A 12,942-nucleotide genomic window follows, 5' to 3' on the forward strand; every position below is an offset into this window, starting at 1 on the left:
ACTTCAATAAGTTCAGCAGGTTTGTCAAACTTGATTTCCCCTTCATAGATATATAATAAACTGGGAGGCGTGAGATAGATTCAGTCCTCATGTGTTATTAAATCCTTTATTAGACTGTGACTTTTTTCAATTTGTTCAAAAGCACAAGGCTGCAGATTGGGAGAGGTGTCATGGTGAAAGGAATTGAGCATGAGGATGAGAATTTTAGAATTGAATTGCTGTTGAACCAGCATTTGTTTTTCATGTTTGACAGCCTGTTTGGCTGATGATGTTTGCTGATTGTGTCTGATTGTTTCAAACTTGCTGTCACTTCCTGTATTTTAGGGACATGGGGTCTTGGAAATGCCATCGGGCACAGGGAAGACTGTGTCACTGCTTTCACTGATTGTGGCCTATCAGATGGTGAGAACAATGCTTTCTTCACAGGGCTGAGTGGGTCAGGGAGGGAAGGGTTAAGTTGCATTTCCACATGAATTTCAATTAAATGCATATAAGGCTGAGATAAATGAGTCATAGAGTCACACAGCATGGAGACAGACCCTTTTAGCAAGTTTTGAGAAGATTTGTAGCTCAGGTTGAGGTTCTGGATGTGAGTTTGCTCGCTGAGCTGGAAGGTTCGTTTTCAGACGTTTCGTCACTTTTTTTTATTTGAAAAAATATACTTTATTCGTAGAATGTACAAAAAAAAAACATTTATACACCTACCCAGTCATGCAATCCACTCCGGGATACCCGGGGGTACGTACACCAACTAAAGGAAAAAAAAACAGAAAAAAAAACAAAGCAAAGAAACCGCCCCGGCAGTCGTCACCCCGCACAGTTCCAGTTGACCCCCTGACCAGTTGGGGAAGGCGCCAGCTGGGCCCTGTCTCATTTTGAGCATTTCTAAACTCATATGCTGAGAAATCCACGTGAGTAAGTTTCCTAATCAAAATGGAAACTTTCCCTGAGGGTCACAGTAATTATCTGAATTGACGAAAACCACCAATTTTTAGATATCAGTAATCACTGCATCAGCAAGCATTGCATAGAATTGTTGAAATGTACAGATCACAAACAGGCCTTTCAGTCCAAATGATCCATGTTAGTGGTTACAGACCACTTGAGCCTTCTCATACTCTCCTTATTTAAGCTAACCTTGAAGGTTCTTGGAGTGCAGAGGTACTGCCCCTGCCTATGAATCAAGAGGACCAGGCTCAAGTCCCACCTGCTCTCTGCATGCCCCTCCAGACCTCCTGCACATAGGCACACTCCAGAAGGAGGTGATCGACAGTCTCGTCCCCCCCGCAGCCACCTCGAGGGCAGCGTGCAGTGGTGCAGAGATTCCGGGCATGCATAAAGGATCTCACTGGCAGAGCCCCTCTCACTGCCAGCCAAGCAATGTCCTTGTGCTTGTTTGAAAGTTCTGGCGATGAGGCATTCTGCCAAACGACTTTGGCAGAATGCGTGGGGAACCACACGACGGGAACCACCCTCTCCTTTTCCCGAAGGGTCCTGAGGATACTACGTGCTGACCACTGCCTGATGGCCTTGTGGTCAAAGGTGTTTCCTTTCAAAAATTTCTCCACGAAGGACAGGTGGTACGGAACGGTCCAACTACTCGGAGCGTTCCGCGGCAACGAGGCCAGGCCCATCCTTCGCAACACTGGGGACAGGTAGAACCTCAGTAAGTAGTGACACTTGGTGTTTGCATACTGAGGATCTACGCACAGCTTGATGCAGCCGCACACAAAGGTAGCCGTCAGGGCGAGGGTGGCGTTCGGTACGCCCTTTCCCCCATTTCCCAGGTCTTTGTACATGGTGTCTCTGCGGACCGGTCCATCCTCGACCCCCAAATGAAGTGGAAGATGGCCCGGGTGACCGCAGCGGCGCAGGTCCAGGTAATAGGCCAGGCCTGCACCACATGCAACAGTACCGAAAGCCCCTCGCACCTGACAACCAGGTTCTTACCCGCGATGGAGAGGGACCGGAGCGTCCACCTGCCCAGCTTCTGCTTCAATTTGGCGATACGCTCCTCCCAAGTCTTAGTGCATGCCCCAGCTCCACCAAACCAAACACCCAGCACCTTCAGGTAGTCTGTCCTGACGGTGAAGGGGATGAAGGAGCAGTCGTCCCAGTTCCCGAAGAACATGGCCTCGCTCTTACCCCTATTGACTTTGGCACCCGAGGCCAGTTCAAACTGGCCGCAGATGTCCAACAGCCTACTCACCGACCGACGATCGGTGCAGAAGACGGCGACATCGTCCATGTACAGGGAGGTCTTGACCTGAAGGCCTCCGCTGCCTGGGATAGTCACGCCCTTCAGGCTCACGTCCTTCCTGATGGAGGCGGCGAAGGGCTCCACACAGCACACGAACAAGGCAGGAGAGAGCGGGCAGCCCTGCCTGACTCCAGATCTAACAGGAAAACTGTCTGATTCCCACCCGTTGATCGAGACCGCGCTAACGATGTTGGCGTAGAGCAGCCGGATCCAATTGCGGATGCCCTCCCCGAACCCCAATTTGGAGAGGACGTCCCTCATGTAAGCATGAGAGACCCTGTCGAAGGCCTTCTCCTGGTCCAGGCTGACGAGGCAGGTGTCCACCCGCCTGTCCTGTATGTAGGCGATCGTATCCCTGATGAGCGCGAGGCTCTCAGCGATCTTCCTGCCCGGCACAGCACAGGTTTGGTCAGGGTGAATCACTGACTCCAGGACAGACCTAACCCGGTTGGCAATGACCTTGGCCAGGATTTTGTAGTCCACGTTCAAAAGTGAAATGGGACGCCAATTCGTAATTTCTTTCCTCTCCCCCTTCCTCTTGTAAATGAGGGTGATGATGCCCTTCTTCATGGACTTGCACGTTTCCCCTGCCCGAAGCGCACTATCGTACACCTCCAGCAGGTCCTGGCCGACCAGGCCCCACAGAGCGGAATACAGCTCGACCGGTAAGCCGTCGCTTCCGGGAGTCCTATTCCTCCGCAGGGACTTGAGGGCTCTGGCCAGCTCGTCCAGGGATATCGGCCGGTCCAGCCACTCCCTCGTGCCGTCGTCTAAGACCTCCGTGATAGACGACAGGAACGACTCGGAGGCCGTGCTGTCCGTGGGCTTCGTGTCGTACAGTCCGGCATAGAAGGATCTGCTGATCCTCAAAACGTCGGGCCGAGAGGACGTCACCGAGCCGTCGTCCTCCTTCAGCCGGCTAAGCACAGAGCTCTCTTTGTGCACCTTCTGAAAGAAGAAACGCGAGCACGTCTCGTCCTGCTCCACGGAGCGGACCCTGGACCGGAAGATTATCTGGGAGGCCTCCGCGGTGAAGAGCGAGGCTTGCTGGCCCCTCACCTCGCGGAGGTCCTCCGTGACATCGATCCCCATCAACTGCAGAAGGAGCAGGTTCTGCACCCTTTTCTGGAGTCGCGACAGCTTTCCCCGCCTCTCTCTAGCCTTCTGAACACCCTTGAGGACAAAGAACCTCTTGATGTTCTCCTTCACCATCTCCCACCAGTCGCCTGGAGACTCAAAGAGGGGTTTCACGGTTCTCCAACCGGTGTACTCCCTCTTGAGCTCCTCGACGTTCTCTGGGGTCAACAGAGTCGTGTTGAGCTACCACGTCCCCTTGCCGGCCGGCTGGTCGTCCTGTAAGTGACAGTCGGCCAACAGGAGGCAGTGGTCAGAGAAGAACACCGGCTCGACGCCGGTGGACCTGACCGAGAACGTCCGTGACACAAACAGGAAGTCTATCCTTGAGCAGATAGACCCGTCTGGCCGCGACCAGGTGTACCTCTGCTGCGCTCCGTCTGCAGGGGTGCTGAAGACGTCGAGCAGCTTGGCGTCCTTCACCGTGCCCATCAGGAATCTGGACGTGACGTCCAGTTGACTCCCCCCACCCGCTGTCCCCACGCCGGATCTTCCATCTGCATCAATGATGCAGTTGAAGTCTCCGCCTAGGATGACCGGCCTGGACGTAGCCAGCAGGGGTGGAAGCCGCTGCAGGACGGCCAACCGCTCACTCCGTACCGCTGGGGCGTACACGTTGATCAGCCTCAGGGGAGCATTCCTGTAGGTGATGTCAGCCTCTAGGAGGCGCCCCCCCCACCACCTCCTGAACTTGAGAGATGGTGAAGTTGCGACCCCGCAGCAGAATAGCCAGGCCTGAGGAGCGACAGTCGTTACCCCCCCGCCCAGATCGAAGGCCCACAGGTCCAGGCGCCGGACCATTTCCCGTACCTGCCGAGGTGCGGTATCCCGCACTCCTGCAGAAACAGGAGGTCCGCCTTGATGGTGGTCAGGTAGGCCAACGTGGACACACATCTCACGGTTGACTTGACGCTGCGCACATTAATGCTCGCAACTCGTACCCCCATTGTGGGCAGTGACCGCAGTACCCTCCCCAAGTCCAAGGTCCAGCCCCTCCATCTGTCCCTTCATGCCCATAGCCGGGGCTAACTGCTGGACGCTCTCCGGGCTCAGGAAACCGTCCGTGCTGCCTTCCGGGTGGCATCCCCCAGTCAGGGGTGCGGAGGCAGGAGGGTCCGGCTCCAGGTCAGGCTGGGGACGCGCTGTTTCCTCCTTCCCGCCTGGAAGTTCCGGGGGGCCGTCCAGTGCTCCAGCGGCACTTGACTGGGTGTAGGAGTGAGGTTCAGGACGCCTCCCGTCACCTGGAAGCGGGGTGCTGCTTTCCTTCCCCCTCGAGACCTTTAACTTCTGCTTCGGGTGGGCCCTCTCCAAATCCTCCTCGTCAGAGGAGCTCTTATAGCCCCCCTGTAGCTGCCTCTTCCCGCCTGATTTTTGCGGTTCCTGGGCCCGTCGACGCACCTTCCTCCTCGCTTTCCGGACTGTTGTCCACTCCCCTGGGTCGCCTGTCGCCGCCTCCATTGGCTCCGGGTTGTCGGGGGGGAGCGGAGCCTGCAGGGGTGCTTTGCTGGCCTCGGGCCCATCCTGCAGGGCTGAGCCCTCCTGCACGGCCTGGCCCTCCTGCACATTAGTGTGGTCCTTGCTTGGCCCTGGTGCCTTCCTCTCCTCCGGTGGGGGCTGGCCCCGCATTTCCCCTGCCGGCGACCTGGGCGTAGGTGGTACCCCGCCGCGGGCATGCCCTATAGAAGTGGCGCGCTTCCCCGCAAAGGTTGCAGCTTCTCTCTCGTGGGCAATCCTTTGCAAGGTGTCCCTCCTCCCTGCAGTTCCTGCAGATGGTGGCTTTGCAGTCGGTCGCCATGTGACCTGACCTACCACAGGCATGGCAGACTTTAGGTTGCCCTGCATAGGTCAGGTAGCCCCTGCTCCCGCCGATCGCGAAGCTGGACGGTGGGTGTGCGACATTCCCGTCTGCGCCCATCCTCAGCGTCACCTTGACCTGCCTCTTACTCGTCCAGATGCCAAAGGGGTCCACGATGTCAGTTAGGTCCCCTTCCACCTTCACAGACCTTCCGAGGAAGGTCAGGACATCAACTGCTGGCACATGCGGGTTGTACATGTGTACAGTCACCATACGGCTCCTCTGTGCTGGCATCACAAACAGTGGGACAGCGGTCAATACAGTGAGGAGGCCCTCACCTCCTTTCTCCTTAAACCTCCAGGAAGCGCTCGCAAAGCTTGGCACTCCGGAAGGTCACGTCGTAAAAACCTCTTCCGGGGAAATCCTGCAGGCGGTAAATGTCCGCAGCAGCAAACCCACAGCAGTCCAACAGGACCCTCTTCACGAAGAAGGTGCGGTCCACAGGTGCACCTTCATCCACCTTCTTTACAGAAACACGGATGGTGTTCCGGACCCCCTGACCTGGGGCACGAGCACTTGCCGCAGCCATCGTTGCAGGTTGGCTGCTCCCCTGAACCAGCGTTAGGCCGAAGCCAGCATTAAGATCCACTGGTCGCAAGGGTGCACAGCCAACCCGACGTCCTCCTTTCACCTCCAAGACAGCACTCTCGTCCTCTCGGTCCACAAGAGAGTGGGTCTTTATTGTGTTCGAGATGTAAGCTAGTTCACTGAGCTTGCCGGTTTGTTCCCAGATGTTTCATCACCATTCGAGGTAACATCATCAGCGAGCCTCCAACGAAGCGCTGGTGTTATGTCCCGCTTTCTATTTATCTGGTTAGGTTTCCTTGGGTTGGTGATGTCATTTCCTGTTCTTTTTCTCAGGGGATGGTAGATTGATTTGGAGCCAATGTGTTTGTTGATGGAGTTCCGGTTGAACATCAACTAGCCACAAAACGACATGACCCACTATCACTGGTATCCTTACATACAGATGAGGAAGGACACCACTTTGATTGGGACAACACATCCATCCTAGGACAAGCCAAACAGAGACACGCACAAGAATTCCTAGAAGCATGGCATTCCAACCGGAACTCCATCAACAAACACATTGATTTGGAGCCAATCCACCATCCCCTGAGAAAAAGAACAGGAAATGGCATCACCAATGCAGGAAATGACATCACCAACCCAAGGAAACCTAACCAGATAAATAGAAAGCGGGAGTTAACACCAGCGCTTCGTCGGAGGCTTACTGACGATGTTACCTAGAATGGTGACAAAACATCTGGGAACAAACCTTCCAGCTCAGTGAACCAGCTTACATCTGGAACACAATAAAGGCCCACTCTCTTGTGGACCGAGAGGACGAGAGTGCTGTCTTGGAGGTGAAAGGAGGACGTCGGGTTGGCTGTGCACCCTTGCGACCAGTGGATCTTAATGCTGGCTTCGGCCTAACGCTGGTTCAGGGGAGCAGCCAACCTGCAACGATGGCTGCGGCAAGTGCTCGTGCCCCAGGTCAGGGGGTCCGGAACACCATCCGTGTTTCCGTAAAGAAGGTGGATGAGGGTGCACCTGTGGACCGCACCTTCTTCGTGAAGAGGGTCCTGTTGGACTGTTGTGGGTTTGCTGCTGCGGACATTTACTGCCTGCAGGATTTCCCCGGAGGGGGTTTTTACGATGTGACCTTCCGGAGTGCCAAGCTTTGCGAGTGCTTCCTGGAGGTTTTCAAGGAGAAAGGAGGTGAGGGCCCCCTCTCTGTATTGACCGCTGTCCCACTGTTTGTGATGCCAGCACAGAGGAGCCGTATGGTGACTGTACACATGTACAACCCGCATGTGCCAGCATTTGATGTCCTGACCTTCCTCGGAAGGTATGTGAAGGTGGAAGGGGACCTAACTGACATCGTGGACCCCTTTGGCATCTGGACGAGTAAGAGGCAGGTCAAGGTGACGCTGAGGATGGGCGCAGACGGGAATGTTGCACACCCACCGTCCAGCTTCGCGATCGGCGGGAGCAAGGGCTACCTGACCTACGCAGGGCAACCTAAAGTCTGCCATGCCTGTGGTAGGTCAGGTCACATGGTGGCCGACTGCAAAGCCACCATCTGCAGGAACTGCAGGGAGGAGGGACACCTTGCAAAGGATTGCCCACGAGAGAGAAGCTGCAACCTTTGCGGGGAAGCGCGCCACTTCTATAGGGCATGCCCCCGGTGGGGTACCACCTACGCCCAGGTCACCGGCAGGGGAAATGCGGGGCCAGCCCCCCGGAGGAGAGGAAGGCACCAGGGCCCAGCAAGGACCCCACTAATGTGCAGGAGGGCCAGGCCGTGCAGGAGGGCCCAGCCCTGCAGGATGGGCCCGAGGCCAGCAAAGCACCCCTGCAGGCTCCGATTCCCCCCCGACAACCCGGAGCCAATGGAGGCGGCGACAGGCGACCCAGGGGAGTGGACAACAGTCCGGAAAGCGGGGAGGAAGGTGCGTCGACGGGCCAGGAACCGCAACAATCAGGCGGGAAGAGGCAGCTACAGGGGGGCTATAAGAGCTCCTCTGACGAGGAGGATTCGGAGAGGGCCCACCCGAAGCAGAAGTTAAATGTCTCGAGGGGGAAGGAAAGCAGCACCCCGCTTCCAGGTGACGGGAGGCGTCCTGAGGCTCACTCCGACACCCAGTCAAGTGCCGCTGGAGCACTGGAGGATCCCCCGGAACTTCCAGGCGGGAAGGAGGAAACAGCACGTCCCCAGCCTGACCCGGAGCCGGACCCTCCTGCCTCCGCACCCCTGACGGGGGGATGCCACCCGGAAGGCAGCACGGACGGTTTCCTGAGCCCAGAGAGCGTCCAGCAGTTAGCCCGGGCAATGGGCATGAAGGGACAGATGGAGGGGCTGGACCTTGGACTTGGGGAGGGTACTGCGGTCACTGCCCACAATGGGGGTACGAATTGCGAGCGTTAATGTGCGCAGCGTCAAGTCAACCGCGAGATGTGTGTCCACGTTGGCCTACCTGACCACCATCAAGGCGGACCTCCTGTTTCTGCAGGAGTGCGGGATACCGCACCTCGGCAGGTACGGGAAATGGTCCGGCGCCTGGACCTGTGGGCCTTCGATCTGGTCGGGGGGTAACGACTGTCGCTCCTCGGGCCTGGCTATTCTGCTGCGGGGGCGCAAATTCACCATCTCTCAAGTTCAGGAGGAGGTGGGGGGGGGTGTGCGCCTCCTAGTGGCTGACATCACCTACAGGAATGCTCCCCTGAGGCTGATCAACGTGTACGCCCCAGTGGTACGGAGTGAGCGGTTGGCCGTCCTGCAGCGGCTTCCACCCCTGCTGGCTACGTCCAGGCCGGTCATCCTAGGCGGAGACTTCAACTGCATCATTGATGCAGATGGAAGATCCGGCGTGGGGACAGCGGGTGGGGGGATTCAACTGGACGTCACGTTCAGATTCCTGATGGGCACGGTGAAGGACGCCAAGCTGCTCGACGTCTTCAGCACCCCTGCAGACGGAGCGCAGCAGAGGTACACCTGGTCGCGGCCAGACGGGTCTATCCGCTCAAGGATAGACTTCCTGTTTGTGTCACGGACGTTCTCGGTCAGATCCACCTGTGTCGAGCTGGTGTTCTTCTCTGACCACTGCCTCCTGTTGGCCGACTGTCACTTACAGGACGACCAGCCGGCCGGCAAGGGGACGTGGTAGCTCAACACGACTCTGTTGACCCCAGAGAACGTTGAGGAGCTTAAGAGGGAGTACGCCGGTTGGAGAACCGTGAAACCCCTCTTTGAGTCTCTAGGCGACTGGTGGCAGACGGTGAAGGAGAACATCAAGAGGTTCTTTGTCCTCAAGGGTGTTCAGAAGGCAAGAGAGAGGCGGGGAAAGCTGTCGCGACTCCAGAAAAGGGTGCAGAACCTGCTCCTTCTGCAGTTGATGGGGGTCGATGTCACGGAGGACCTCCGCGAGGTGAGGGGCCAGCAAGCCTCGCTCTTCGCCGCGGAGGCCTCCAGGATAATCTTCCGGTCCAGGGTCCGCTCCGTGGAGCAGGACGAGACGTGCTCGCGTTTCTTCTTTCAGAAGGTGCACAAAGAGAGCTCTGTGCTTAGCCGGCTGAAGGAGGACGACGGCTCGGTGACGTCGTCTCGGCCCGACGTTTTGAGGATCAGCAGATCCTTCTATGCCGGACTGTACGACACGAAGCCCACGGACAGCACGGCCTCCGAGTCGTTCCTGTCGTCTATCACGGAGGTCTTAGACGACGGCATGAGGGAGTGGCTGGACCGGCCGATATCCCTGGACGAGCTGGCCAGAGCCCTCAAGTCCTTGCAGAGGAATAGGACTCCCGGAAGCGACGGCTTACCGGTCGAGCTGTATTCGGCTCTGTTGGGCCTGGTCGGCCAGGACCTGCTGGAGGTGTACGATAGTGCGCTTCGGGCAGGGGAAATGTGCAAGTCCATGAGGAAGGGCATCGTCAGCCTCATTTACAAGAAGAAGGGAGAGAGGGAAGAAATTATGAATTGGCGTCCCATTTCACTTTTGAACGTGGACTACAAAATCCTGGCCAAGGTCATTGCCAACCGGGTCAGGTCTGTCCTGGAGTCAGTGATTCACCCTGACCAAACCTGTGCTGTGCCGGGCAGGAAGATCGCTGAGAGCCTCGCGCTCATCAGGGATACGATGCCTATGTACAGGACAGGCGGGTGGACACCTGCCTCGTCAGCCTGGACCAGGAGAAGGCCTTCGACAGGGTCTCTCATGCTTACATGAGGGACGTCCTCTCCAAATTGGGGTTCGGGGAGGGCATCCGCAATTGGATCCGGCTGCTCTACGCCAACACCGTTAGCGCAGTCCCGATCAACGGGTGGGAATCAGACAGTTTTCCTGTTAGATCTGGAGTCAGGCAGGGCTGCCCGCTCTCTCCTGCCTTGTTCGTGTGCTGTGTGGAGCCCTTCGCCGCCTCCATCAGGAAGGACGTGAGCCTGAAGGGCGTGACTATCCCAGGCAGCGGAGGCCTTCAGGTCAAGACCTCCCTGTACATGGACGATGTCGCCGTCTTCTGCACCGATCGTCGGTCGGTGAGTAGGCTGTTGGACATCTGCGGCCAGTTTGAACTGGCCTCGGGTGCCAAAGTCAATAGGGGTAAGAGCGAGGCCATGTTCTTCGGGAACTGGGACGACTGCTCCTTCATCCCCTTCACCGTCAGGACAGACTACCTGAAGGTGCTGTGTTTTTGGTTTGGTGGAGCTGGGGCATGCACTAAGACTTGGGAGGAGCGTATCGCCAAATTGAAGCAGAAGCTGGGCAGGTGGACGCTCCGGTCCCTCTCCATCGCGGGTAAGAACCTGGTTGTCAGGTGCGAGGGGCTTTCGGTTCGGTTGTATGTGGCGCAGGCCTGGCCTATTACCTGTACCTGCGCCGCTGCGGTTAACCGGGCCATCTTCCACTTCATTTGGTGGTCGAGGATGGACCGGGACCGCAGAGACACCATGTACAAAGACCTGGGAAATGGGGGAAAGGGCGTACCGAACGCCACCCTCGCCCTGACGGCTACCTTTGTGTGTGGCTGCATCAAGCTGTGCGTAGATCCTCAGTACGCAAACACCAAGTGTCACTACTTACTGAGGTTCTACCTGTCCCCGGTGTTGCGAAGGATGGGCCTGGCCTCGTTGCCGCGGAACGCTCCGAGTAGTTGGACCGTCCCGTACCACCTGTCCTTCGTGGAGAAATTTTTGAAAGGAAACACCTTTGACCACAAGGCCGTCAGGCAGTGGTCTGCACGTAGTATCCTCAGGACCCTTCGGGAAAAGGAGAGGGTGGATCCCGTCGTGTGGTTCCCCACGCAGACTGCCAAAGTCGTTTGGCAGAATGCCTCATCGCCAGAACTTTCAAACAAGCACAAGGACATTGCTTGGCTGGCGGTGAGAGGGGCTCTGCCAGTGAGATCCTTTATGCATGCCCGGAATCTCTGCACCACCGCACGCTGCCCTCGAGGTGGCTGCGGGGGGGACGAGACTGTCGATCACCTCCTTCTGGAGTGTGCCTATGCGCAGGAGGTCTGGAGGGGGATGCAGTGGTATTTGTTGAGGTTCGTCCCGAGCAGCTCCGTGACGCGGGACTCCGTGCTCTACGGGCTGTTTCCGGGGACGCACACGGAGACCAACATCAACTGCGCCTGGAGGACCATCAATGCGGTGAAAGACGCTCTTTGGTCTGCCCGCAACTTGCTGGTCTGCCAGCTGAAAGACCTGACCCCGACCGAGTGTTGCAGACTGGCGCACTCCAAGGTCCAGGGCTACGGGCTGAGGGACGCGCTAAAGCTTGGGGCAGCCGCCGCCAAGGCATGGTGGGGAAAGACCACCGTATGAGCCCCCTCGTCCAGAAAAGGGAAAAGAATCCTATCTGGTAACTGGGCCCAGCTGGCGCCTTCCCCAACTGGTCAGGGAGCCAAGTGGGACTGTGCGGGGTGACGACTGCCGGGGCGGTTTCTTTGCTTTGTTTTTTTTCTCTGTTTTGTTTTTTTTTTCCTTTAGTTGGTGTACGTACCCCCGGGTAACCCGGAGTGGCTTGCATGACTGGGTAGGTGTATAAATGTTTTATTTTTTGTACATTCTATGAATAAAGTATATTTTTTCAAATAAATAAAAAAGTGACGAAACGTCTGAAAACGAGCCTTCCAGCTCAGCTAGCAAACTCACATCCACAGACCCTTTTGTTCAACCTGTCTTCACTGACCAGTTATCCTAAACTGACCTAGTCCCATTTGCCAACATTTGGCCCATATTCCTCTAAATCCTTCCTATTTACGTACCCATCCAGATGCCTTTTAAATCTGTTCTGAGGGACGAACACCGGGCCCAAAACGTTAACTCTGATTTTCTCCCTTCACAGATGCTGCCAGACCTGCTGAGCAATTCCAGCAACTGCTTTTTAGTTCCTGATTTACAGCATTTGCACTTCTTTGGGCTTTCAACTGTATAAGTCCAGCCTGGTTTGCCTTACCAAAATATAACCCCCCATATTCATCTAAATTAAACTCCATCTGCCATTCCTTGGCCCATTGGCCCATCTGATGAAGGCCCTGTTGTACTCTTAGTTAACCTTCACTACTTCACCAATTATGGTGTCATCTCCAAGCTCTCTAACCTCTATATTCACATCCAAATGATTTATATAAATGATGGAAAGCAGTGGACCTGCACCAATCCTTGCAACCCACCACTGGTCACGGGCCTCCATCTGACAAACAATCCTGTACAACCACCTTCAAGCCAGTTGGCTAGCTCTGAATTCTATATGATCTAACATTGCTAATCAGTGTACCACGTGGAATCTTGTTGAATGCCTTGCTGAAGTCCATATAGACAACATCTTCTGCTCTGCCTTCTTCAGTCTTCTTTGTCACCCCTTCAAAAAACTCAATCAAGTTAGTGATACATGATTTCCTCGGTACAAAGCTATGTTGACTGTCCCTAATTATTCTTTGCGTTTCCAAGTGCATGTAAATCTTGCCCTTCAGGTTCCCCTCCAAAAACCTAACTGCCACCGACATCAGGATGACCTGTCTGTAGTTCACTGGCTTTTCCTTACCACCTTTCTTAAATAATAGCACCACATTAGCCACCTGAATGTCTGAACGTACCAAATGCAGTTTCATTGGCATCTTTATTCTGTTCGTAAGAACAAAATATTTAGTGATCGAGAGGCATCTTTGACCTCGCTGAGCTTCT

The 12,942-nt window shown here is 55.9% G+C and overlaps 1 protein-coding gene across 6 annotated transcripts in view; it reads left to right on the forward strand.

The window, feature by feature from the left end:
* Positions 1–12,942, forward strand: part of ercc2 (excision repair cross-complementation group 2) — a 58,562-nt gene that overhangs the window by 4,751 nt on the left and 40,869 nt on the right. For all 6 annotated transcript variants that reach the window (XR_007246583.1, XR_009443038.1, XR_007246582.2 and 3 more), the window contains exon 3: positions 325–402. Coding sequence is in view for 3 of the 6 variants with exons in the window: in XM_048522214.1 (XP_048378171.1) it covers positions 325–402 (78 nt within the window). In the remaining 3 variants the exon portion in view is untranslated. The remainder of the gene's footprint in view (positions 1–324; positions 403–12,942) is intronic.

This window comes from Stegostoma tigrinum, chromosome 39 (genome assembly GCF_030684315.1).
Source record: "Stegostoma tigrinum isolate sSteTig4 chromosome 39, sSteTig4.hap1, whole genome shotgun sequence".
NCBI lineage: Eukaryota > Metazoa > Chordata > Chondrichthyes > Orectolobiformes > Stegostomatidae > Stegostoma > Stegostoma tigrinum.